At 53.7% G+C, this 26,851-nt stretch overlaps 1 protein-coding gene across 1 annotated transcript; it reads right to left on the reverse strand.

The window, feature by feature from the left end:
* Positions 1-2,125: 2,125 nt before the first annotated feature.
* On the reverse strand, positions 2,126-9,389 carry LOC122744163 (T-box-containing protein TBX6L-like). Its single transcript, XM_043989570.1, has 11 exons — positions 9,331-9,389; positions 8,694-8,807; positions 8,003-8,105; positions 7,557-7,721; positions 7,090-7,236; positions 5,588-5,658; positions 5,338-5,420; positions 4,898-5,078; positions 2,907-3,224; positions 2,726-2,860; positions 2,126-2,237 (listed from the first exon to the last, which is right to left on the reverse strand). The coding sequence occupies exons 1-11, from the start codon at positions 9,387-9,389 to the stop codon at positions 2,126-2,128; spliced, it is 1,488 nt and encodes a 495-aa protein (XP_043845505.1).
* Between the last annotated feature and the right edge of the window lie 17,462 nt (positions 9,390-26,851).

The raw sequence follows: 26,851 nt of genomic DNA on the forward strand, positions 1-26,851 counted from the left end.
ACCTCGATATTTCCATGCTGATTCCCTGCTAGAATGAGCTCTTCTTTGTACCCCCAGCAGTGCCTGGCACATGGTCGGTGTTTAATATTTGCTGACTCACGGCTCCTACCGGGAGCACCGCACTCCCTCCTAAGGCAGCCTAGCTCCCTGTGGGACGGTTCTGATTGGGAGAAGGTTGTTCTTTCTACTGAGCCGAAGTCGGCCTCCCTGGAGCTCGACCCACCACAGCCACTTCCCTCTCCAGGGTGGTGTGGGCATCTTTTGCCGTGTAAAAAGCCAGGCCTGAGGATGAGGATGGGGGGGGTAATTCTGTGAGGGTCTGTAGGATAACCCTAGCAAAGCCTAGGTACCACTGGGCTGGGTGAGAGCCCCCTCCCCACTATGGCCCTGGACCAGCCCCCAAACTAGGGTCATAAAGCTGCTTCAGCTAGAAAGCCTGGACTAGATCCCCCCTCCTCTCCCCTCCCAGCCTGCCCATCTCCAGCTCCTGTCTTCACTACCCCGAGCTGAAGAGTTAAGGAAAAGCAGCAGCCGGGCTGAGCCCCTCTCCTCTCAAGCCTCTGAGGTGCTGCTAGTCCCCAGCAACTGGGGGGGCCAGCCTTTCTATCATGAAACTGACCCCGTCACCTGGGGCCCTGACACCCTTCGGTCAGTCTTTGGTCAGGACAGACCAGCCGGGGGCCTCAGGGCCCCGGATGCTCCTTTGGGGGTGTAACAAATGCTTGTTTAATGGAACTCAGAAGTTTGTGCCTGATGTGTTAGTTACCCAGCCCTTCCCCACCAGCCGCCTAGAGCGTTTCCCCAAATGAAAGCTTTGGCCAAGTCACTCCTTTGCTCTGCCGCTGTCTGTGGCTCCCCATGGTCGAGGAGATGAAATTTAACCTCCTAATAGGCCACCACCAATTTGTCTTCCACCATTTGGCCCATCTGGTGTTTGTCCAGCTTATCTCTTCTGGGAATTCAGCCAGTCTAACCTCATGATGGTCTCAGTCCTCCTCCAGGGGTCTCTACCCCCCTCCAAAATAAATCACATTCCCAGCATTTCTCTGGAATCGGCGATGGAAAACCCAATTTGTGGCCAACGGGCGGTTCCTCCACGCGTTGACTGATGCTCGGAGAGGCCTTCTTGGGTCTCAACAGAGGGAGCTTAGGGGTGGGAAGGGCGCTGGCCCTGCAGCAGAGCTTCCAATCCCAGCCCTGGTGAGTGGTAGCGGGTTATCCTTGGGCACGGCCATTTTCCTTCTCTTGAGCAGGGCTTCTTAAACTTTTTCCACTTGCGACCCCTTTTATCCTGAGAAAGTTTTACACGACTATGAGTATATCAGATAGGCATGTCACCTTTTACTGTTGCCAAACTTTGTGACCCCCACATTCAGTTACACGACCCCCAGTATAAGAAGCTTTGCTTTAGGTGTGAAGTCAGAGTAGATTAGGCACCACGGACCCCTGAAGGGCCGGGCCCACTCCTTGGAGACTGGAGGGGCTTTCCCTTCATAAACAAAGGACAGGCACCCGTCAGAGCCCGGAGGGGCCTTTGGATGCTAGAGAACAGGTTGACTCCCTAGCATTGATCTAGGGCTGTTCCACTGATTATCTTCCACTGATTATCTGATTGCCTCCCAACAGCACTTGGAGGGAGAATCTCCTACTCCTGTTCAACAGAAGGTAAGACTTGTCCAGGACCCCCCAGCTAGAATAATCGAGAGAAGATTGGAACTCTGATCCTCCCACCAAAGAGGTCCCGTGATAGCATTCTCCTTCAATGACTGAGCCCTCCTTGAGGGCATGGACTGTTTTTTGCCTTTCTTTGAATCCTTTTCCTACAACGTATCACCATTTCTGGTACACAGTCGGTGTTTAATGTTTGTTGATTGACTTGACTGATGGGTGCAATGTGGCCCACTGCCTCCTAAGTCAGCCTGGTTCACTCACTCTGGGGTGGTTCGGATTGGTAGAAGGCTCTTCTTTCTGCTGAGGTGAAATCCGCCCCCACCCCAAGGGTCTTCCAAGGTGGGGGTGCCCTTCCAGTTCTATACTTGGCTTCCCTCATAGGTCAGCGGCAAGGCTCCCAGTTCTCACAGTGGGTAAGTGGATTCGAGCGCCCCACCCCCAAGGTCTCTTCTCCTTAAGCCTGCACAAAGGCAGGCACCTTTGGTGACTGGGTGAGCCCATACCCTCTGGGCCTCAAGAGCCATACCATCTCTCTGCCTCCTGATGGCTCCAGCAGCTTCCAAAGGCTGGGGAGGGGGCACCTCCAGGGGACCCACACAAAAGAACCTCTCACTAGATCAATAGATGGTTTGATTTTTTATTATCATCAGCTACAGACAGAGCAGTGGGCAGAGGAAGGAGGGGGTGGGTCCTGCTGATGCTGGGTGACTGTGGATCAGTGGGTGAGAGGCAGCAGTGGGGATCCATTTCCACCCAGGCTAACTGCTGGCATCCAGAAGATCCCTCCACCAGGGAGAGCACTGGGGGATCCAAGTGGTTTCCCCAACTCTGCATCTCCTCCACGGAGGAGCAGAGGGAGAGGGGGAAGACAGGAAGACAGTGGGGAAGGGGGAGAGGGAGGAAGACGGGGCAGAGTCAGGAAAGAGGGAGCCCTGCGGAGGCCCACACAGCCAGGAGTGGGGATGGCACAGGACAGCTGGGATTCCTGCAGCGGCTTACACCCAGCCTGGTGGACCCTCTCCTGACACCACTTTCCCAAGGACCGAGGACCCACCTTCCCACAGCCACCGAAGCCACCTTCAGGGCAGATGCAGGCTCTTCTCCCACCTCTAACCTCGGCCTCAGCCTCACTCTGGAGGGGCCCGGGTATTGGGGGTTCTCATTATTCCTCCCAGGCCGGGTGCCAGGCCTGAGGCCCCAAGGGAAGAGGGAGGGGAGGACTCAACTGCTCTCACCAGCAAGCGTAGGAAAAGAGGGGGCACTGGCCCCAGTCTGGGGAGCCCCCGTGGGCGGCAGCACCATCCAGGGCAGGGAAGGGCCGGGGCTGTCCGTGGGCAGGTGTGGGGACCAGCCACTGGCCTGAGCCAGCCTCTGGGTTATAGGGAGGGTACAGGGGACCATGGGGGCCAGCCTTGTCTGGAGGAGCACAGCCCCTGGGCAGCTGTCTGAGCTCTGGCTCAACCCCAGAGAGAACAGAACCTGGAAGCACCGGCCTGGACCGCCGATCACTGACAGGAATAGTTTCCCAGATGCTAGGACCATAGTCCTGGAACCTGGGGGAGAACAAAGGAGAAATCTGAGAGCACAGAAGCCCCCACTCACTGGCGCCCCAGAGGCAGCCAGGTGGGAGGAGGTGGCGTTGGGTTCCTGACTGGCTCTTTCCCCTTCAGGCCTCAGTCTTCTCTTTAGAATGGGAGCATGAGTGAAACACTGGTATTTTGGAGTGAGTGTCCATTGTGGCATCAGATTACTTGTAGGGGAGACCTTGGATAAGTCCTTCCCCTAGTCTGGATCTTGGTTCTCTCCAGCTCCAAGGCTGGGGCTCCATGCACATGACAGCCCCACCTCTCTACACAATGACCTCTGCCCCTGCGTCCCTGTGTGAGGCAACGTCTGTCTTGTTACTGCCTGGAGCTGACCTTCCCATGCTTGGTTTGGTGAAACAGTCAAGACTTCACACTGTCTGATTTGAAAGACGACAGAGCTTGGCTCTGGAGATGGGTCGGGAAAACGCCCCTCCTGCCCTTCTCTATGGAGGTGGGGAACACTACATCCCGGCCGCTTTGGCTCATTTTTATGTTTTAGTCTTTGTTAGAAGCACTTTGGAGGGGAGGGGGAGGAGACACTCAAAATGTGGGTGGAATAAAACCATGTTATCTATTAAAAAATGTTCAAAGGACTTTGCAAAGCTAAAAGCATGGGAGAAATCTGCCAGGAGGGATCTTGGAGATCCTCTAGAGAGATCCTGCAGTTCTGTGCCCTGATTACACCTGCCCTCCATCTCTGTGTAAACACCTTTCATGAGGGGAGGCCCTGCATTGTTGGTGCATTGTGGACCACCCTGATGTTCCCAGTATAGCCGTGTGCCCGTTTCAAAATAACTGTAATCGCAGCTATCACTTACAGCACTTAAAATTTGCAAAGCGCTTTATAAACATGATCCCATCTGATCCTCACAAAAACCCCAGGGAAAGTAAGTGCTATCGTGATGCCTTACAGATGAAGAAATTGAGGCAGACAGAGATGAAATGACTTGCCCAGGATCACATAGCTGGTAAGTGTCCAAGGCAAGGTTTGAACTCGGGTCTTCCTGAGCCCGAGGCTGTGCTCTAAACACTGTGCCACCTGCTGCCTCAAGCTTTTAGTGTGTGTTGGATGGAGTTTACTATTCTAAGCTCATTCAGCCCACCCGCAGACCCCTTTTCTCCTTCCTTTGGCTGCTAAACCTTTTCTGGGGAGGAGGCTAGTGAGACATACCTTCACCTGGGCTTCTTCCATCCCAACCTCTTTTCTGAATCTGCCCTCAAACAGCCTCGTGGCGACTGAATCCACAGGTCCTTAACCAGGCTCCTCAGCGCCTGTTCTCTCAAAGCCCCCCCTCCATCCCCACTCCCTCCCCTGCCTCCTCCTGCGCTGTGGAGTCTAAGCCAGGTGACTCCAAGGCCAGCACCCTTTCTGCCCACAACCAGCCAGTGCCCCGGGTTGGTTAAAAGGAATTGAATTCCTCATTTTACAGAGGAGACTGAGGACCAAGTGCCCACAGTCACACAGCCAGGAAGCATCTGAGGCAGGATTCCAACCCAGGGCCTTTGGGTTCCAAGTCGAACACTTTCCACCTGATCACAGTTGCTGTCACTACTATTTCACTGTCGGTTAAAAACGAGAACCCCAAAAGCTGCCCTTCGCAGAGATTCCCTCCGCAGGGATTCCCGCAGCAGGAGCTCACCTGTATGCAGGGTAAGGCCCGGGGCTGGGCCCTGCTGCTTCTTTCGGTGGCTCCTCTCTCTGCTCCCCTGGTGCGGAGGCCCTGGGGAGCCCGAGGGGCCCCCAGAAAGGGGAGAACCTGCGGCTGACTGACCCAGGGCTGGCATCGTCCTGGACCTCCCCAGTCTCTTCCTTGGCCAGAACTACCAGGAGGGAACATGGAAGAGAAAAGGGGCCCAACTCAGTGCCCATGGGCCTAGGACGGCCCTTGGGCCAGAGAGCCCCATGTCAATTTCCTTGGTGCCTCAGTTTCCCCACTTCCGTCTCTCCTCTTTCCTGCCTGAATGGCCTCACCCCAGGGCGTCTGAGGCCTCCCTTTCTCGGGACAGGTTGAGACTCCCCCCCTTATCCTTCACCTGCCCTCCCTCCCTCCTTCCCAGATCAACTCCCTCCTCTTCTTACCAGATTTCTCACACTCAGGGCTGGAGACCAGCTCCCCAAGCCTCTTCCTCTTCTGCCCCCGGGCTGGGCTGAGTCTGTGAGCCCTGTACAAGGGATGGGGCTCCTCAGTCATTGTCCTTTAATAGGAGCAGAGGGAGGATGGGTCACTGCCCCTCCCCCCCCCCCCCCGTCCCGTGCAGCAGGGGGCCCTCCCAGAGGGTGGGCCGGTCCTTTGCCAAGCCCATCCTCCCCGCCAAGGGGCCCAGGTTACCTTCTCGGCTTCTTCCCTTGCTCACGGAAACCTTTCGCAAAGGGATTGTTGTCAATCTTAAGTCTGGTGATCTTCAGAAAAAAATAAAGTTAATTTTGTCATGAAGCGCAAGGCCATAAACAGACCCTGACCAGCTGCCACTATCCTAGCCAGGGTCGCAGCCCCCTGAGAGGCGGCGATGCCCTGAAGTTCTAGGTCTGGCCCCCAACCGGAAGAGGAGCTAGCTCCCCTCGGGCCGAGGACCCTGCAGCTGCTGGAGCAGCCCCTCAACAAGACAGGCAGTGAGCTGGTGATTAGAGGAAGCATCCAGCGGCCTGGTGTCTGCCGGGAGACGTGTGGGGAGAGAGACTCAACATGAAAAGACTGTGTTTCCTGGCAGAGGTGAGTAACAGGCGCCTCTGAGAGGTGACATGCCCAGCGTGTGCTGCAGAGACATCCCTGGGCAGCTGAGCTCGAAGCAGAGGAGGAGAGAGGCAGGGAGCCCACTCACCTGAGGGCTCTGAGCTGGGCCCGGCAGACACAGGCGCATCTGCCACAAGCGTGAAGACTGGGGATGGGGCAGGACTGCTGCCTGCTAAGGTTGGAAGGGCTGAAGTGGGGGAGAGGGTGGCCCCCGAGGGCAGAACCGGCGACTCTGAGCGGGGTGCACAGCCGTGGGTGCCCCTCCTCTCTCCCTGAAGGTACCTCTGCAGGGGCTGAATCACTGGGGCTGTATGGGGTGGGGGGAATTCTTGTTCAGCTGTAGAGTAGGCAGGAGATGTCAAGTTGTTTTAGTCATGTCCGACTCTTCATGACCCGATTTGGGGTTTTCTTGGCAGAGATACTGGAGCGATTCGCCATTTCCTACTCCAGCTCGTTTACAAGTGAAGAAACCGAGGCAGACAGGATGAAGTGACTTGCCCAGGCTCACACAGCTAGTGAGTGTCTGAGGGCAGATTTGAACTTGGGTCCTTCTGACTCTAGGCCTGGCTCTCTATCCACTGCAGGGCCACCTAACTGCCCTCTGGCTTACAGTAGGCCCATATTTAATGACCGAATTATCTAAGCTGCTTGTGATGTCTAGTCTGTTCTACCCAGTGGCCCCCAAACATATACTATGTGTGTCTTCATGAAATCTCAGAACTTTAGAGGTAGGAGAGAATGAACGAATGAAAAAAACACTCATTTTCTCTATGCCAAACACTGTGCTGAGTGAGTGTTGGGGCTACAAATGGAAGATGCTTCCTGACCTCAGGAAGCTTAGAGTTGAACAGGAAGAGATGACACACAGAAGTGAGATGTGGTCAGGGGGCCTGCAGAGCCGCAGGAGTGCCGGGTGCAGTTTCTCCTTTTTGGGGCCTCAATTTCCCCAGAGGAGCCTCTCCCAGACCCCCAGACCCCCTGCCCCGCCCCAGAAGCCTATTTCCGGGCCCTGTGCATTGGCCCGTGCTAGCAGGGCAGCTGCCTGTTCTGGTGGAGGGTTTGGTGGCTCTGTCCAGCCAGAGGGAGGGCAGGCTGGCTACCTGCTCATTCTGGTAGGCCGTGACTGAGATAAAGGCCGTCTGGGGAAAGCTGAAGGCTTGAAAGCTGCTCCAGCAGATGTTGAAGAGGTCATCGGCTTGGACCACGAGGAAGCGCGGCTGGTAGCGGTGCATGGAGTGCAGGATGATCTGGGAGGACAAGGGAATGTGAGGGGCTAGCCTCTGCCCCAGGTCTGCCTGGGTGGATGGGCCCCTCCCAGCCTTCAGTTCTGAGAGCCTCCCTCCTAGGAGGAAAGGGAACCCCAGTTACAGCTGGGATGCCTTGGTAGGTAGTGATCTCCTCGTCCCTGAAGGGCTTCGAGCAGATGGTAGATGGCCACTCCTCAGGGGATGCTTTCGAGGGGACCCCTGGTCAGAGAGGCCAGGGCTGGGTGGTGATCCACCCTGGGGATTGTAGGAGCAGAGATATATGGGGAAGGGTGGGGGAATGAGGAGGGGGCCCTGCTTACGTGGCCGTGCTGGTCCAAGGTGTTGTTGGTCAGTTTCACTTTGTGGAAGGACACGGGCTCCTTCATCCAGTGACTGCCATAGGCCGGTGAGTCCGGGTGGATGTAGGAGCGGCCAGGGAGCTGAGGCTCCGCCTTGCCCGCCACCTCCCACTGGTCTTTGCTCCACTGCAGGACAAGGAGGGGCCCGGCCTGAGAGCAGGCAGCAGAAACTGCTGCCTTTTCCAGGTGGGAAGTGGGTAAAGGCCCGAGCAGATCTCCCAGAGTCAGTGAATCCTCCCCCAGCAGAGGCCACGGACCAGAATAGAGAAGGCCTCTGTCCCACAGCTGACCCACAGAGGGAGGTCCCCAAAGCCTCGCCTGGGTCTCTTGTGCCGGATTCCAGCTCACTCTCCCACAGAACCCTGCAGGATTGGGGGGGGTGGAGGGGCCCAGGGAAGAACAAATACCTTGTACCTGAAGTTGTCCATCGGCACAAAATCTGCCAACACCACATACTTGAGGTAAGGGACCAAGCCGGAGAGCCGGATTTTGCACTGAGGGAACATCCGCCTATGGAGGACAGAGAGAGACACCCCCAGGGGGAGGGGGAGGCTCTGCATGGAGCCCTCCCTCCAAGGGGCCAGGGGGTCATGGGGTGGCTTCCCTCCAAGAAAGCCTGAAGAGAAGGCCAAGCCTAGGAAAGGACAGGGCCCTGGAATCAAGGAGGGCATCGGCTTAGAGTCATGTGATGCCTTCTTTGGAGATGATTCTCCTTGGACCATTGTTTTAACAGAGGAGAAAACTGAGGCAGAGACAGATGTGACCTGCCAAGATCACCCTTGCCAGGAAGCCAGAGCCTCCTTTTTTCCCTTCATCTCCCCCTGCTCCCCAGCCCAGGACCCTCTCCCCTGAAGCTCAGGGTTCTGCAGGGCCCCACCCCACTTCCTCCCAACTAACAGATCCCTCCCCAAGCCCAGCCTCCGTCCCCACCTTGGGCCTATTCTCACCATGCAGTCCAGGAATTCACCCTAGGGCAGGGGCAGGGGGAGGGGACATGCCCCCTGCTGGGTTCCCAGACTTCCCAAAGCTTGGGGCTCAGGGCTCTTCCTCCAGCCCGGGTGGGGGTTAAACAGTTAGGGGCCAGAGTGCCGGCCTCACCTGCCCGATTTGGTGATGACCATCTCAGTGCCGGCCTGGTAGAATTGGGTCCAGAGTGCCAGATCCTCCAAAGAGGCGGTGATGGGGCTGTGGGCACTAGAGGCTGCTGTGGCCCTTGGGGCCGTGGGCTCTGGGGTGGGGGGGGGGGAGAAACAACAGGACACTTATCCAGCCAAGCTGAATCACAGAATCACAGGGGAGCTTGGGCGGAGGCTACGAAGCTTTAGTCACACCTGTCTACTCCACTATCCTGGCCAGGGGTCATTCAGCATCTGCTCATGGACCTCCAGGCATCTCACTACCTTACAAAGGTGCTGATCATTCCCCTTTGGGATAGTTATTACCAAAGGGCCACAATACCCCCCCTCCCCTGGATGCGGGGGGCCAGAGCCTTCTTCCTAATTGTCTCTCCTGCTAGTCCAGGTATCCGGGATTGTCCTCAAGCACAGATCTGACCAGGTCACTCCCCTCACTCTGTAACCCCAGTAGCTCCCCAGTACGTGCAGGGTTAAATCAGCTTCTGTTGGGTACTTGAAGCCCTTTGCCGCAGGCAGACCAGTCTTCTTGCTGCCCCTCACATGAGACACTTCATCTCCCCCTCTAGGCCTGTGTATCGGCTACCCCCACTTCCCCTTACTGCTTCCCCTTGGAATCCCTGGTTTCTCGCACGGGTTGGCCGAGCTCCACGGTCTCCATGATGCCTTTCCTGCCCTCAAACCTGCCTGGCACTTAGATATGGGCGGGCGGGCACCGTAGTGGGGGCTGCTGATTCACTGCTGTCCCGGTAACCCCGGAGGCCTGACCTGGCCTGTGTTCAGGAAATGTGCCACAGATTCCTCCCGAGGGCCCCTCCCGCTGCCATAGCCAGGTCCCGTGAGTCCCTGGCTTTGGCCTTCTCTGCCAAGGCCCCCAGGGAGGGAGGTGGAGGCATTGGCAGTGTAGCCCAGTGGGGAGAGCCCATGAGCCGAGAATCAGGAGCGAGTCCTGGCTTCTATCCCAGGCTTGGAGCTCTCCCTGAGCAGCCGCCACTTCTGGGAGCAAGTCCCCTCCCCTCCGGAGGCCATGGTAGGCAGAGTCTGGGAAGGCCAGGCAGGCTCTAATGCCATCTTGGGCAGTAGCTGAGTCACTGTGGACCAGTCATTTCCTTCGGCTTCCTCCTCCCTAAAATGGGGATGCATGAAGCCCCTGCCCACCTTGCAGGGTTGTCCTGAGCATTCAATGAAATGATGTATGTGTCAAGTGCTCCCTGACACTTTGGGCCTCCTCTCTCCTATGAACAGTGCTTATGGGCTTGGTCTCAGTGCCAGGCCTTTCTTACACAGGAGAGAGACAATGTACACTTATGGGGCCAAGCCACAGGGGAGTTGGGGGGAGGCAGAGAAGAGGCAGGTGTGCGCGCGTCCCAGGTGGTCCTGGCCCCGGCCCAGGGAGCCTCAGGCTCAGCAGCCCCAGACCCACTGGCCCAACATCCCAGCTCTTCCTTCCCCCCAAGCCCTCCATGCCTGCAGGGCCCAAGGCTGAAGCCGCTGCCCCCATGGGCCTTCCAATCTGCCCCTGGTGCAGACCCTTCCTGGGTGTTGTCTCTCCTCCCATCTCCCCCCTCTCCAGTCTGTGGGTGCAATGACTCATCTTCCCCTGTTGCCTCAGCTCCAGAATCTGGTGGCCCAAGGAAAAGCTCCACACGGGCTCTGTCTGCCTGCCCATGCCCAGAGAGCTCTGCTTCCTCCCTCCGCCCCCCTCCCATCCCCAGCTGCCACCAAGGCCGAGACGGAGGCCTCTCCTAGAAGGGGTTCCACCCCGTGTGACCCGGGCTACCCCACCTTCTCCTAGGCCTCGGTTTCCTTGCCTGCAAAATAGAGGGTTGGACAGCCCTTCAATCTATGCCCTATGACCCCCCCAGGGGTCCCAGGGCTCTCCCTCCAATGGCCACAGACACCTACCCACGTATGTATGGGCACACAGACATGTATGCATACATGTAGGGGCACATGTGCACATATCACTAGCTATACATATATGGATGTTTGTATGCACACACGTGTGTGCACATGCATCTATCATCAGCTATTACTTGTATATGTGCTTGTCTATGGGCAGTGGAGAGATTTCACACCGTTAGGAAGTCCAGGCCAGGAAGTGCCTTCTGCCAGGTTCTGGTCTTCAGCCAGAGGTCAGCTCTGCCCGGGGTGGTCAGCTCTACCCATCGTGGCACTCTCCAGAAGTCTATCTATTCTGCAAGAGGGGTGTGTGTGTGTGTGTGTATTAAAAATACCTTCCAGGGGCAGCTAGGTGGCACAGTGGATAGAGCACCTGTCCTGGAGTCAGGAGGACCTGAGTTCAAATCCAGCCTCAGACACTTAACACTTACTAGCTGTGTGGCCCAGGGCAAGTCACTTAACCCCAATTGCCTCAAAAAACAAAAGCAAAAACAAAACCCTTCCATGGACCAGGCCTGTGCCCATTGGCAGAGGGGAAACATGATGTATATAGCCGCAGCTTCTTAGAACAGTGAGGGGTTGGGTGACTCACCCAGCCCAGCATGTTCAGAGGCTGCGCTTGGAGGGCCCTGTCAGCTGCTGGTCTGGGATCCTGACTTGGATCTGTGTTTCTGACTTCAAGGCCAGCCCTCTCTTCGTAATAGGTAATAACAGCTAAGTAACACATAGCGCCTACTGTGTGCTGGGCTTTACAAATTGTGCCTCACAACCGCCTTGGGAGGTGATGTTATGGGCCCCATTTTATGGCTGAGGAAACTGAGGCAAACAGAGGTGAGGCCACTTGGCCAGGGCCACGCAGCTAGGAAGTGTCTAAGGTTGAATATGGACTCAGGTCTTCCTAATTCTGGGCCCACCACTGTACACTGACCACTGGGCTGTCCTTATCCATAGTGCCCTGGGGCCTCTTCTCCAATGTGTTCTTATCCCATTCATTCATATGCCATATCTCCCCAGTCAAAGGTTAGCTCCTTGGGGGAACATTAATCAATGCCAGTCAGTCTGAATTGGAGGGGGAGGCAGGGACACCAGCCACTAGACTGGGCAAGGATTGCAGGAGGGATGTGATTTACCCAAGGTCTCACAGCCAGTGGGGGCAGGGCTGCACCTTCTCTCAACCAGGACTCTGAGGTCCTTGTGGCTCTGACATGCAGTGACTGAGCCAAAGGAGGGCCTGGCCATGGCCCCCCCAGCCCGTGGCCCCCCAGCCCACTCCTCTCTGCTCTGCCTCTGTTTCTTGGACCTTCCCATCACAGGCTCTGATGCCCTCAGGAAGACAGGGTTTCTGAGGGCCTGACCCACAGGAAAATGAAATTCCAAGTTCTGGCAAACGGGGCTCTTTTCCGACCCCTAAATTCGACCCCACCCTTCCCTCTATTGAGGCCAGCCTTCATGCCGGGATCCACAGAAGCCCTACCCCTCCCTTGCCCTCCCAGCCCCTGAGACTCCCGTCCTTTTGGATTTTCCTTGGATCCCTCCCCCCACCAGGTCATCTGTCAGCCACCAACCCCCTCCCTATACTCAGACCTCTGATCTTCCTTGGGATTCTCCCCCAGCCCGTACCTCCCTACCTCCTCTGTGATCTCTCCTCTCAAGATACCCATTGATTCTGATCAGCCCCTGTCAAGGGTCTCCCTCCTGCACCCTTCTGACCTTTCCCTCCCTAGCTCCCAGTGACTGGATCTCATTGCTCTGTGTGGGTCCTGAGGAAAAGACCCAGGAACATTGGCGGGGGCGCCGTAAAGAGGCACATTGAGGCCGGCTATCAAGGAAGCACTTCCTGGCAGACAGCGGTCTGGGTGGGGGGAGGGTCTCCCTCTTGGAGGGCTTCGGGAGGACCCTGGATGACCATGAGCCTTCTCTCTCTGAGAATCTATTCTGAGATTCCTAATGGCCTCAGAATCCCCCTCTTAAAATCTCTCTCAGTGAGCCCTGGCCCCTCCCCAGGACCTTTGGGATCCCCACCAATCAATCTTCCCAGCTCCCCACCAGTGCCCACCTTCCGATCATGTCCCAGACACCCCAGGAGCCCCACCCAAGGACTCCCCTGGCCTTCAGATCATCTTCCAGCACCGGCGCCCCTCCGTACACCTTCTGTTCCTTTAGATACCTTCCCCGCCCCCCAACTCCTCTCCAGGGGCCTCCCATTCTTCTGAGATGATCTTACCTCCCCAGCCTTCTGGGAACTCCCTGATTATCCTGGAACAGCCTGGGATCCCCCAAAGAGCCCCTCACTTCTTACAACCACTTCTCCCCCAGACTAATTTCTTCTCATCAGCCCTAGTCTCCCCAAGATCCTGGAGATCCCCCCAAAATGTCCGGCATCCTGAGACTTCCATCACCTCCCAGCCCCTTTCACCCCTTCCAATTTTCCCGGAACCCTCTGATAGCCAGTCCTCCACCCCGGCACCTAGCCCCCAAATCCGTCACAGCTCCCCACACCTTTCCATCTTTCCTTCCTCTCTCCAGTCCCACCAAGAACCCCTAGCTCTCCCCTACCCCACATCCTGGGGACAACCCTCTCTTCTTTCCTTTTGACCTTTCACAGCAACTTCATGGATCTCCCCCACACCCCCTTATTCCAACCCAAACCCCTGCTCCGGAGACCTCCCTGTCCACACCCTGTCCACAATCCCTTCAGGAGTGTGGGTATCCATCCCCCCTTGTCTCCCTCCGAGCTCTCTCTGCAGCCCAGCAGCCTGACCCTCTGGGCTGCTTTCCCCCCACCCCCAACCTCCCAATCTCCGTCTTCCTTCATAGACACCCCAGGATCTTGTGGCCCCATCGTCAGGACACTCCTTTCTGACCTTCCCCCATCTACTGGACCCTTCCGAGGAAGCGCCCCTTCTGTAGAGCCCCCCTTGCCCTTCCCCATCCCGGTGGGGGGGGGTTCCTACCAGGCAGAACCTGCATCTTCCATGGGCTGCTGGGGGTGGCCCCTCTTCAGAGACAGGGGTGACGGGAAGGACTCAGCAGACCCTGCCAGGGCTGGAGGGGAGCTGGGGAGGTGGATGGAGGCGGCAGCCCAGCCCAGGTGAACTTTGAGGAGGCTAATGAGGGAGGAGGAGCCTTGGTCCCGGCCCGCCCCAAAGGCTTTGATGTCCCCCTGGACAAAGGCTGCAGGGAGGGGAGGGAGACATTAGCAAAAGCTTGGAGGGTCCGGAAGCTCGGGAGGTCCTGGGGCCACTCACCAGGCTGCTAATGGGCCCGGGAAGTGCCCCAGCCCAGAATCACACGCCCTAGGAGCCTCCCCAAGCCCAGAGTCCACCCCTCTCACTTTACAAATGTCAAAACTGAGGCCCAAGAGGAGAGGGACTTGTCCAAGGTCACACAGCTCAGGCTAGCAGAAAGAACCCAGTGACCTTGGTTGAGTCCTGGCCCTCTCTGAGGTTCAGCTTCCTCCTTTGGGAAGCAGTATTGGGCTGGATGAGCACCGGGGTCTGCCCAAGAGCCAGGGCCTGAAGCTGGGCCTTCTGAATCCTCCCATTCAGGCATCTCTGAGGAGGGACCCTAGGGGTGCAGAAGACTGGGGGGTAAGGATGGAGAGGAGACACTCTTCCCCCCATTCCTGCTGGGGCAGAGACCCCATGTCTTTAGTCTTACTGGTTGGTCTGAGCTCAGACCCTCCTTTGCTGGAAAGGGGCCTTAGAACAGGGGATGTCAGGGCTGGGAAGGAGCTTAGAACAGGGGATGTCAGGACTGGGAGGGGCCTTAGAACAGGGGATGTCAGGGCTGGGAAGGAGCTTAGAACAGGGGATGTCAGGGCTGGGAGGGCCCTTAGAACAGGGGATGTCAGGGCTGGGAAGGAGCTTAGAACAGGGGATGTCAGGGCTGGGAAGGAGCTTAGAACAGGGGATGTCAGGGCTGGGAGGGGCCTTAGAACAGGGGATGTCAGGGCTGGGAGGGGCCTTAGAACAGGGGATGTCAGGGCTGGGAGGGGCCTTAGAACAGGGGATGTCAGGGCTGAGAAGGAGCTTAGAACATGGGGTATCCCATCTGGGAGTAGACTGGAGAGATTACCCAAGAATTTGTTTTTAGTCCCTGGCCTTGTTTTCTGCAGGAGACAGGCCCCAGCCTTAACTGACTTGCTCAGTGGGGTGGGAGGGAGGTGAAAGGGGAACTGAGCAGGCAGCAGGAGTCCTCTCCTTTGTGGGGATCCCAGCAGCCATGCCTGGGAGCTGCCAGGTGAGCCAGGGGATACTGGGGTGGCAGCTCTGCCCTTCCACCCGGGGCTCTCTGGAGACTGGGGGCTCTAATTCTTCAGCTTCTTGGCCTGGGCCTGCTCTGCTCTGGGCTGGGGCCCCCAATCTCCCCTGAGCCCCTAGGCCAAGGCTGGGGGGGGGCACAGCTGGTGTCTGGCTCCAGGAGCCCCTTAGGGTTAACTCAAGGCAGGAGTTTCAGTGGGGGAGTCCAGAGCTACCTCTCTGTGCCCCACCTGGTTCTCCCTGGACCGTGAGCTGTGGTTGCCACAGCAGGGGCTTGATGTGAGGGAGACAGCTGGCCTGGAGTGCCGAGGCCTGGCTTTTTGGCCCATCTTCGCCGCTGATTTCTCATATGAACTTGGCTAGGCCACTGGCCTCAGTTTCCCTCTCTGTAAAACAAGGGCCTTCTTCCCCCCACCCCCGTCCCTGATTCTCTAGGGGAGGTGAATTCAGTCTGCTGCCAGCTTGCTCCAGGCTTTGCATCCAGCCAACAGGACTGATTAGCCCCATCGCCTCCACGGGAAGCCCTCCCAGATTTCCCCAGTTATGAGAGGACTCTCCCATTGTGGGATCCTGGCTTGAGGAGCCTCAGAGGTCACAAGCCCCTCATTTTACAGATGAGGAAGCTGAGGTGGGAGTGTCACACAGGGAGTGGCAGAGGTAGCGTCTGAACCTCGGTTTATCAGGTGGATGTGAGATCGGGTTAGGAGGGTGCCCCAAGGGCCCGTGTGGCCACCCGTCCCTTCCTCTTTCCTCCTTCCTCCTTCCAGATCCATTAGTGGGGCAGGGGGAGGGCAGGGACAAAGCTAATGGCACTGAGGGGGCATTGGATTTCCCATTTCACTGATTCATGAGTGTTTTCTCCACAAATGGACAGAGGCCATTATCTGTCCCATGGACTTAGGCCCCTGGGGCTGCTCAGCCTCCAGCCCTGCAGAGCTGGGGGGGATCCCCCCCAACGTGATTCATCCCAGGGTGAGTGTTGTTACACACACACACACACACACACACAGAGGGGAGGCCTGGCCTTCAGAATTGGGGTCCAGAGCGGGGAAGCTCAGGAGTCACGATGCCCGGGTCGGAGGAACCCTTGGGCTCAAGGGCCCAGGTCTGAATGCTGGCTCTGCCCCTCTCCAAGTCTCAGTTTCCCCATCTGAAAATCAAAGGAATCAACTCCTTCCAGCTCTAGCACCATGAAGGGGCTCTCAGTTCTCACTGGGAAAAAGCAGCCGGTGTCTGGGACACACCGGGAGGACCCTCAGCAGGCCTGGGCAGACCCCGCCTGGCAATTGCTGGAACTCTGAGATGCTGGACAGTATCCAGAGGGGCCAAGAGGGAGGTGGGGTGGGAGGGGGGCACCCTCGGCTGGGGGAAAGGGAGTCAGCACAGCCTGGGGCAGTGTCCCAGCCCCCTCAGACCTGACTAGCCACCATCACAGGCAAGATACTTAAAATCTCTCGAGGTCAGTTTCCTTATCTGTGCCTACCAGAATTGTGGTGAGGGGCAAATGAGGTAACACAAGAAAAGTTCTTTGCAAACCTTAGAATTTATAAATGGGGGGGGGACGCGCAAGACATTCTGCCATTCTCCGAAATGCTCAGTGGTCAGGAGCCCAGGCCACGCTAAAAGGGTCTTAGAAATCTATCCAGTCAAATGAACTGTGGTTCTTCCCTCCCCCCGAACCCCCATGAAATGACACATTTGGGGAAACTGAGGCCAGAGGAGCCAGGCCTTAGCCTAAGTCCTGGCACAGAATAAGCGCTCACAAGTTTTTGTCCTTCACCAAGTGAAGATGAGGCTGAGCTTGGACCAGCATCCTTTGTATTCTGAGCTCTGGACTGGGAGATGAGCTCTCTCACCAGTGGCTTTCTGACAGCTCCTCCAAAAGTCTTAGAGTGTTTGGCCCAGCTTTCGCCTCGGGCCCAGTCCCCCCCCCATGCCCCCCTCTCCCTTTCAGAGTAAGTAAGCCCCTGGAGGGCAGGGGGAGCCTTCCTTATTAGCTCTGTATCCTCCGCCCTGATCACCAGGGTAGGTCAGGTTAACATTGTTGGCGGACTGTGAGGTATGAGGAGGGAAAAGAGACCCCAACTGGAAGGCTCAGCGAGGGCTTTCTGGAGCAGGGAGGGGAGGGGATGCAGTTGGACTTTACCGGCTGGGCTAGAATTCAGCCCCGGGAAGGAAGAGGAGGAGGGACCTCGGAGGTCATTAAAGCTAGTACCCTGGTAGCTTCCGATGATGTCAAGGATCCGTAGAAACTGTATTTCAAGCCCTTGGACGGGAGCCCCCCTCCTCCTGCCTTTGTAGCCTTATCGCACGGTACTCCCCTTCCCCTGCACTAGAGTCCAGTTACATTGGCTTTCTGACTGTTCTTCATTCACAGCCCTGCTTTTCCCATCGCCCAGACTTTGCAGTAGCTGTCCCTTATGCCAGGAGTTCCCTCCCTTTCTACCTCCCCCTGTTGAGGCAGCTAAGTGACACTGTGGATAGAGCCCTGGCCCTGGAGGACCTGAGTTCAAGTTCGACCTCAAAACACTTGACACTTACTAGCTGTGTGACCCTGGGCAAGTCACTTAACCCCAATTGCCTCACACACACACAGAGAGACAAACAACAGTTCCCCCTTCGGCGACAGTACCACCTGCTGCATGAGGCAACCAGCGACTTCCCCACCAAAATCTAGTCACTCAGGAAGCATTTATTGAAGCACCTACTATGTGCACAATTTGAAAATCTATCCATAGGTACTTCTAGTTGTCCCTGGTCCTCCCCCAGCTAGAGGGGAAGCTTCTACAGTGAAGGAGACATTTCCTTTTTGTCTTTGAATCTTCAGCGCTCACCACAGGGGCTGGAATACAATGTAGAGATTATTAAAGGTTGTTCCTTGATCCTCTCAAGGTCACCCACAGACCGCCAGAGTCAGAATTTGAACCCAGGTCCTATCTCCTGACTTCCTGTCAGATGAGGTCACTCTTCATCTGTCCCAGCACTGGGGGAGCCCCACCCCCAGCAGAGGCAGAGCCTCCGAGTGAGGGAAGCTGCTTCTCTCACTCATCGCCAGTGGCCACCTTCATTCAGCCCCTCCCTTCTGTTCTCAGGACCTGAGAGCCAGCCTGTCTAGGACACTGTCACCCACCAGCAGGGCAGCCTAGTCCCATCCCCTCCCTGGGCTCTCCCTTTCCTGCCCGACTCCGGCTCCTAACTCAGTCCCCCTGTGGTGTCCACTTGGTGCTTCCATCTGGGTCCTGAGCATAGCCGTCTGGGTCAATCAGGAGTTATGGCTTAGGGAAGTCTCCTGGCCTCCTGTCCGAGAGCATCTCACAGAAGGCTGAAATCCAATTCACGGGCAAGTCAAGATATCTCCTCTTTGAAGTCATTGATTCTCTTCCAGAATGAACAACAAAAGACAAGAAGGGTTTCTAGTCTTTTTGGGGAGGGAATAGGGTGAAGTGACTTGGCCAAGGTCACACAGCTAGTAAGTACGAGGCCAAATTTGAACTCAAGTCTTTTTGATGCGAGGTCAGTGCTTTATCCATCTCACCACCTAGCTGCCCCTCCAAGAGTCTTGACTTTTTCCTCCACAGGATCTTGTAGGTAAACTCTCACTGGACAGTTCCCAGAGCCCATGGCCAGCATCCAGCCCAAGGAGCAGAGCTGTCTTGGGGGAGAACAGTGTCTGGGGCACACAATGGGCTGTGAAATTTGAAAGGAAATGGGGCATTTGCCCCTTTCCAGGCCCCTGGGGCTCCCCTGGGGAGGTGCTGGCCAGGCTGGTTCCTGCTCCTAGGGAGGGGGAGGAGCAGGGGGGAAGTTTGTAGGCCTGAAGTTCCACAGTCACTGAAACTGCCTCTGCTCACCCCTCGGGGCCCTCTGTCTGTCTGCTCCACCTGTGGCCAGACTCTAAAGGCCAAAAGGCTTCCAGGGAAGCCCCTCCTTAATCCTGTCCAACCTCGGAGATCTGTCCCTTCCTGGGACCAGGACCCATCCAGGAGCCCTACCTCCCATCCCTCTGACAAAAGACAGAGAGGGAGATGGGACAGAGACAGGCAGAGTGAGAGGGAGAGAGACAGAGACAGAGAGAAAGGAGACAGAGAGAAGGGGGGACAAGGGGGAGGGGGAGAGGGAGAGAGAGAGGGAAGAAAAGAAGAGGGAGAGAGAAGGGGGGAGGGAGAGGGAGAGAGAGGGAGGAGAGGGAGAAAGAGAGGGAGAAAGAAGCTCCTATTTGACAGGAATTGACTGAGGCACAAGTTTTCACCTCAGACCATGGAGGAGGCCTTGATGACTCCCCCACCCCCACCCCCCATGCATAGGCTGGACACAAGTTCAAGTTAGCTCTTTGACCTCTGGGAGTAAGTACATAGTCTCTGGGGGGGGGGGTGGAGGAGAATGTTTTACCAGTGAATGACCTGAAATCTGGACACCTGGGTTCCGGTCCTGCCTTAGCTCACAGGAAGTCAGAACCAGAAGTCCCCTTTGACATATTTCTCCTCCCCCATTTTACTTATGAAGAGACAGAGACAGAGAGGGGAGGGGATTTACCCAAGGCTGAGTGACAAGTGGGTGCCTGATCCAGGATTCAAGTAGACAAAGCACCTACTAAGTGCAAGATTCTGTGCTTATTGTTGGCAAAACTCCCTGCCCTCAGGGAACTCCAATTCTTTTTTTTCTTTTTCTTTTTTTTTGCAATGGACATATAACTATATATATATTTTAAATAAAAGTATTTTATTATTTTCCAGTTACATGTAGAGATAGCTTTCAGCATTTGTTTACATAAGATTTCCAATTTCAAATTTTTCTCCCTCCCTCCCTCCCCCAGACAGCAGGTAATCCGATAAGTTATATATATATATATATGGAGCTCCAATTCTAAAGGGGGAGACCCGTGTGAGCGGAGAGAACATGCCAGCATTGGGGTGCAGTGGCACAAAGATAGACAATGGCCTGTAGTGTTGGAGAGCAACCAGGAGGCCAGTGTAGACAGACAAAAAGATGGGAAAGGTAGGAAGGGAGGGGCTGGGTTGTGAAGGGCTTTAAAAAGCCAAACAGGGCAGGTAGCTAGGTGGCACAGTGAATAACACACTGGCCCTGGATTCAGGAGGACCTGAGTTCAAATCCAGCCTCAGACATTTGACACTTACTAGCTGTGTGACCCTGGGCAAGTCACTTAACCCTCATTGTCCTGACCACACACACACAAAAAAATCCAAGCAGGATTTTGTAGAGGATCCTGGAGGTAATAGGGAGCCACTGTAGTTTATAGAGGAGTGACATGGTCAAATCTGTGCTTCATTGGTTGTTGTTGTCAGTCGTGTCCTACTCTCTGTGACCCCATTTGGGGTTTTCTTGGCTGAGACACTGGAAGGTTTTGTCATTTCCTTCTCTAGCTCATCTGACAGATAAGGAAACTGAGGCAAACAGGGTGAAGTAGCTTGCCCAGGGTCACATAGCTAATAAGTGTCCGAGGATAGATCTGAGGAGTCTTCCTCTATCCACTGTGTGTAATATGATCAGGAGCTGTACTGAGCATAGAAGTGCACAGAAAGCCCAGAGTTTAGTGGAATGTGCATGAAAGGCCGACTGTAGCGAGCAGAGGGCCTTAGTCTTTGCCAGGTCTCCTCCATCCAGCCCCAGGACCCCTCCTGGGGGCCTCACTTTCTCCATGGCCTCTGCTGTTTCATACCTTGGGTGACCCCGAGCTGGGCCCCTCAATTCTTCATTAGTGAGGGCGGGGATTCCATACTCTCCCCAAGGCCTTCCAATCCCAAGAGTTGGGGAGCTTGCTCTCTGCTGGGCCCTCCCATCTCCGCTGGGGTCCTTCCCCAGGCCCCATCAGCACCCCCCAGTGCTCTTACTTCTTTCCTCCCAGCCCCCCTCCCCAGCCCTGGTATGACTCCCAGGGGGCACATTTTGTATACAAAGGAGCTTGGGGTGAGTGTCAGAAGACAGTGATTAAGCCTTGGGGCAGGCTTTTAGCTGTTGGAGCTGATGGTTAACAACTTTACGGCCTTCTGCTCTTAAGTCTTTTATGGCTAGAGAATTCTCCCCAAGGCCCCCTCCCCTCCAAAACATCATTCTGCTTTCAAAAGGGACTTACAATTGCATTACCTTTTTAACACATTCACGAACACCCTGGCCTGCAAATGTATATTTGTGTGTATATACAACTATCATCTCTCTCTCTTTCCATCCATCCATTCACTTTCTATCCATCCATCTACCATCTATCTGATATGGGGGAGAAACCGTTGAAGAAAGCACGTGGGTCCTTAGGATTCCTCTGTAAAGAATTACACTCTCGCACAGGACCTAATTAGGAATAAAAGAACAGGTTTATTGGGGTACAAGGGAAACTGGCTGGGAGGAAGGTTTTGCCAGAACAAAATGCTTTCCTCCTCGGCTGACTTGTGGGGTGCCATTTTATAGGCTTTAGATGGGGTGGGTAAGAGTCTCTTATTGGGTGAGGGGCTGGTGGTATTCCCGAGTTGCGCTGGGGTAGGAGGAATCCCTCGTGAGCGATCTGGTGGTGGGTGTCAACTTTGTCCTGATGGGTCTAAGCAGTCTGCTGATGGGCGGTTCCAGGTGGTCTTCTCCTGGATTACCTCATCCAGGTGCGTAGGAGGACTGGAATGTAGGGTGATGGTCCTGGAGCATGCTCAGTTCGATCTATGCCGCTTATCTCCGTTAGGTATGTGTGTGTGTGTGTCCTTGATTGAGTTCAAGGAGAGGCCTACTTGATTTCAAGGGAAAACCCCTGAGGTTTCAAGAAAAAACTTCCTTGAACCCCCCAGAGAACTGTTGGGGTAACCGGGGCCCATAATCCTCCCATGACATATCTATCCATTCACCCATCCAACCAACCAGTCATCAAATCATCTGTCTGTCTCTCTACCTATCTATCCATCCATCTATCCATCTACCCATTCATCTACCTGTCTGTCCACCCGTCCATCCATAGCTCTGTCTGTCTGTCTTCATAGATTTATGTAATGTCAGAGCTGGGAGGGGCCTTAGAGTTTAGCATGGCAAAGAGAAGGAACCTTAGAGTAAGGAACCTAGGGCATCAGAGCTAGACATGACCCTTAGAACATAGAACCCTGATGTCAGAGCTGGAGCAACCCTGGGCTAAGGGCTGGGTGTCAGTGAGGGAGGGGGTTCATCAGAGAAGTGCTCCCCTCCTCCCCTAGCCAGGGTTATTCCTCTCTCTTCCCTCCAACCAGCCTCCCACACAGGGTATCTTATTTGATCCTCATGACAGTCCTATGCTACAAGTATGATTATTCTCATTTAACAGATGGAGAAACTGAGGTAGAGGGAGATTAAATGACTTACCTGTTCTCTGAGAGCCAATGAGTGCAAGAAGTGGGGGACTACTAGGGCAGAATGTGATGTACTTTGTCAGATATAGTTTCTTCACTAGACATTTTTTTATCTAATTGTTTTTCTTTGTCAAGTTCCTTTTGGAGGACGAGGGGGGTAGGAAATGATTGTGATACAGAGACAACAGACATCAAGAAAACATTATTATTATTTTTAAAGATCTTACTGAATCCTAACTCTGGAATCCAGCATGTTAGCTAGTTAGTCAATCAACAAGCATTTATTAAGTGCCTACTATGTGCCGGCATTATGCTTTTTTTTTTTTTTTTAGTGAGGCAATTGGGGTTAAGTGACTTGTCCAGGGTCACACAGCTAGTAAGTGTTAAGTGTCTGAGGCCGGATTTGAACTCAGGTACTCCTGACTCCAGGGCCAGTGCTCTATCCACTGCACCACCTAGCTGCCCCCGGCATTATGCTTTTTAAAATTTTATTTTTTATTTTCAGTTCCGAATTCCCTCTTTCCCTCCAGCCCCTCCTCCGCCCATTGAGAAGGCAAGAAATATGATACCCATTATACATATGAAGTTATATGAAACATATTTCCACATTAGCCCCACCCTGGAAAAAGTCTGCTTCAATCTGTGCTCAGGGTTCATCAATTCTCTCTGGAAGTGAACAGCATTTTTCATCACAGGTCCTTTGGAATTGACTTGGATCATTGTCTTGATCAGAGTAGCTAAGTCTCTCACAGTTGTTCATAGTTACAGTAATCATTTTTTATGAGATATTTTATTTTTTCCGTTACATGTAAAGATAGTTCTCAACTTTTGTTTATACATGCTTTACAATTTCAGATTTTTCTCCCTCCCTCCCCTCCCTCCCCCCTCCCCTAGACAGCAGGTAATCTGATATAGGTTATATCTATATATCTCTATACATATACATATATATATATACACACACATATATATACACATAATAACATTAATCCTATTTCTGCATTAATCCTGTTTACAGTAATCATTGATACAATCCTGCTGTTACTATGTACAACATCTTCCTGGTTCTACTTATTTCACTTTGCATCAGTTCATGTGTCTTTTTGTTGTTTGTTTTTCAGGGAAGTGAGGTTTAGGTGACTTGCCCAGGGTCATACAGCTAGTAAAGTAAGTGTCAAGTGTCTGAGACTGGATTTGAACAAAGGGCCTCCTGAATCCAGGGATGTGCCTTATCTACTGTGCCATCTAGCTGCCCCCAATTGTTTATTTTTTTAAAATAAAAAGTATTTTATTATTTTCCAGTTATATGTAAGGATAGTTTTCAACATTTGTTTTCATAGGATTTTTAGTTCCAAATTTTCTCCTCCCCTCCCCTCCTTCCCTCGTCCCCAAGATGGAAAGCAATCTGATATAGGTTATATATGTGCAATCACATTAAACATATTTCTGCATTAGTCATATTGTAAAGGAAGAATCAGAGCACAAGGGAAAAACATTAAAAAAGAAGGGAAAAAACAGCCCCAAAGTAGAAACTGTATGGTTCAATCTGCATTCATAATTTGCAGTTCTTTTTTCTGGATGTTGAGAACATTTTCTATCACAAGTTCTTTGAAATTGTTTTGGATCATTGCACTGCTGAGAAGAGCCAAGTGTATCCCCATTGTTCATCCCACAATGTTGCTGTAACTGTATACAGTGTTCTCCTGGTTCTGTTCCTCTCAGCATGTAAGTCTTTCTGAAATCATCCTGCTTGTCATTTTTTATAGAACATTAGCGTTCCATGACAGTCATATACCTCAGCATGTTCAGCCATTCCCCAATCGATGGGCATTCCCTCACTGTTCAATCTTTGCCACCATGAAAAGAGCTACTCTAAACAGGTTTGCACATCTAGGTCCTTCTCCTCTTTCTTGGATCTCTTTGGGGTGTAGACCTAGTAGCAGCTGGGTCAAAGGGTACACATAGTTTAATAGTTTGGGGAGCAGAGTTCCAAATTGTTCTCCAGAATGCTTGGGCCCCATCACAACTCCAACAATGCATTAGTGTCCCTATTTTTCTACATCTTCTCTGGCATTTGTCATTTTCCTTTTCTGTCATCTTGGCCAATCAGATTGGGGAGAGGTGGTGCCAGGCACTGTGCTTAGCATTTTACAAACATTATCTCATTTGATCCTCATAATGACCCAGGGATGTAGAGGCTGTCATTCCCATTTTACAGTTGAGGAAAATGAGGCAAACAGAGGGTAAGTGACTTGCCCAGGGTCACACCACTAAAGCATCTGAAGCCGGATTTGAATTCATGTTTTTCTGACTCCAGGCCCAGTGCTCTATCCACTGTGCTACCCAGCTAGAGGAGAAATTTAATGGGAGCCTTTGTCTGGGTCAGTACTATTTGAGGGGAACTAGGAGAGCACAATGGTTGTTCATCTCTCATCCATCCCCTAGTCTCTCTACAGAACTTTGACTACTATTTCCTACATGTACTGATCCATTGTTCCTTTCAGGTAAGCTATCACTGGTCACACCCACCTTTGCATCTGGACCACCCGCCATCTTGGATCTTCCAAGGTTGTGATTCCCAGCTATGATGTGTCACTGGAAGGGAGAACGTGGCCACAAGGCACAGCCTGGACTGGAGGAACAAGGCTCCCTACTGTGCTCCCCAGGATGGCCCCACCTGATCTCCTCCACTTCAGTTCTGGGCCCAGCTCATTATCTGGGTTGGGAGGGTCGTCAGATGTAATCCAGGACATACAGGCTCCCTAAGGGCATGCGCTATCTCATCCCCAGCATCAGCAGTGCCTGCCTGGACTGAACCCTGAGCAAGCATCCTCTGTAAATACACTTGCCTCCACAGTGGGCCTCTTAAAGACCTCCATCAAAGGGAAAGCAGCCACCTCTCTCAGGTAGCCCTCTCCACACTGGGACAGCCAGAGTATTGCCTGGTCTCAACCCTAAACTTGCCTATTTGTAACTTCTTTTTTTTTAGGGAGGCAATTGGGGTTAGGTGACTTGCCCAGGGTCACACAGCTAGTGTTAAGTGTCTGAGGCCGGATTTGAACTCAGGTCCTCCTGAATCCAGGGCCAGTGCTCTATTCACTGCACCATCTAGCTGCCCCCTATTTGTAACTTCTATCCACAGCTGCTGATTCTGTGCTCTGAGGCTGAGCAAAGCGAGTCTAATCTTCCTCCACAAGCCAGCCTTTGAGACACCTGACCACAGCTACTGTTTCCCCTACGGATCTTTTCTTCTCAACGCTAAACATCCTTTATCCACTTCTCTGAGCATGGACTCAAGGCCTTCCCCATTCTGATGGCCTCCTCTGGACTTTCTGCACAGTGGAGAGAGTGCTAGGCCAGGAGTCAGGAAGGCCCGGGTTCAGATCCAGCCTCAGACACTTCCTAGGCAAATCTATCTGCCTCAATTTCTTCAGCTGTGAAATAGGCATCAGAATAGCACCTGCTTTACTTTCATGCTTGCCCTGGTTTGGACAATGGACGGGGCTCTCATACTTTCCCAGTGCCCAATGGGGTGAAACAGGGCTGGGGGCTTGCTCCCATGCTGCTTAGCATGGTGTTTCCAACCTTGTTGTCAGACACCTCTGATGAGGATGAAAATGCTATGAAGGTCAGCTACTGCACTGACAATAAGTTATTTAACTTGAAAAGGCTACCAGCCAAGACTAAAGTAGAGGGAGAGTTGATGCATGTTTGTTGTTGTTGTTATTCATGGATGATTGCACACTTTTTGAGGTTGAGATGCAACAGAGTATGGGTCTTGCCACTTGTGCTCATTTTGGTCCAACAATTAACACCAAGAAAACATAGGTTCTCTACCAGCCAGCACCATGCCATCACCTATGGAACCATCGGTTATAGAAAATGGAGGGCAGCTAGGCAGTGCAGTGGAGAGAGCACCGGCCCTGGATTCAGGAGGACCTGAGTTCAAATCTGACCTCAGACACATAACACTTACTAGCTGTGTGACCCTGGGCAAGTCACCCCAATTTGAATAACCCCAATTTCCTCACCAAAAAAAAAAAAAGAAAGAAAAAAAAAAAGAAAATGGAGAAGTTTTGAATACTGTGGGTAAGTTTACTTACCTGGCAGTATGCTTTCCAGGGACGTACTCATGATAACAAGGTTGACATATACATTTCCAGAGCTAGCTTGGTGTTTGGGAGGCTTCAAAGGAAAGTGTGGGAAAGAAGTGGTATCAGACTGCCTAACAAACTGAAGGTCTACAGAACCGTTGTGCTGACCTCATTATTGTATGCCTGTGAAACCTGGACAGTCTACCAATGTTATGCCAGGAAACTGAATCACTTCCATTTGAATTGCCTTTTTTGGGGGGTGGGCAGGGCAATGAGGGTTAAGTGACTTGGCCAGGGTCACACGGCTAGAAAGTGTCAAGAGTCTGAGGCCGGATTTAAACTCAGGTCCTCCTGAATCCTTGACCGGTGCTTTATCCACTGCACCACCTAGCTGCCCAACATTTGAATTGTCTTAAGAGGATTCTGATGGTCACCTGGCGTGATAAAGCACTGAGGTCCTCTCTTGAGCTACACTGCCAAGCATTTAAACTCTATTGTGGAGAGCACAGCTCTGATGGGCTGACCACATTGTTTGCACGCCAAACTTGTTTG

Source organism: Dromiciops gliroides, chromosome 1 (genome assembly GCF_019393635.1).
Source record: "Dromiciops gliroides isolate mDroGli1 chromosome 1, mDroGli1.pri, whole genome shotgun sequence".
NCBI lineage: Eukaryota > Metazoa > Chordata > Mammalia > Microbiotheria > Microbiotheriidae > Dromiciops > Dromiciops gliroides.

Excerpts from the sequence above, each read along its gene's own strand:
- LOC122744163 (XM_043989570.1), bottom strand. The coding sequence starts at position 9,389 with ATGGAGACCGTGGAGCTCGGCCAACCCGTGCGAGAAACCAGGGATTCC. Across the intron at positions 8,106-8,693 it reads GTCATCACCAAATCGGGCAG|GCGGATGTTCCCTCAGTGCA; the intron begins GTGAGGCCGGCA and ends TGTCCTCCATAG. Across the intron at positions 2,861-2,906 it reads CTCTTTTCCTACGCTTGCTG|GCCTGGCACCCGGCCTGGGA; the intron begins GTGAGAGCAGTT and ends TTGGGGCCTCAG.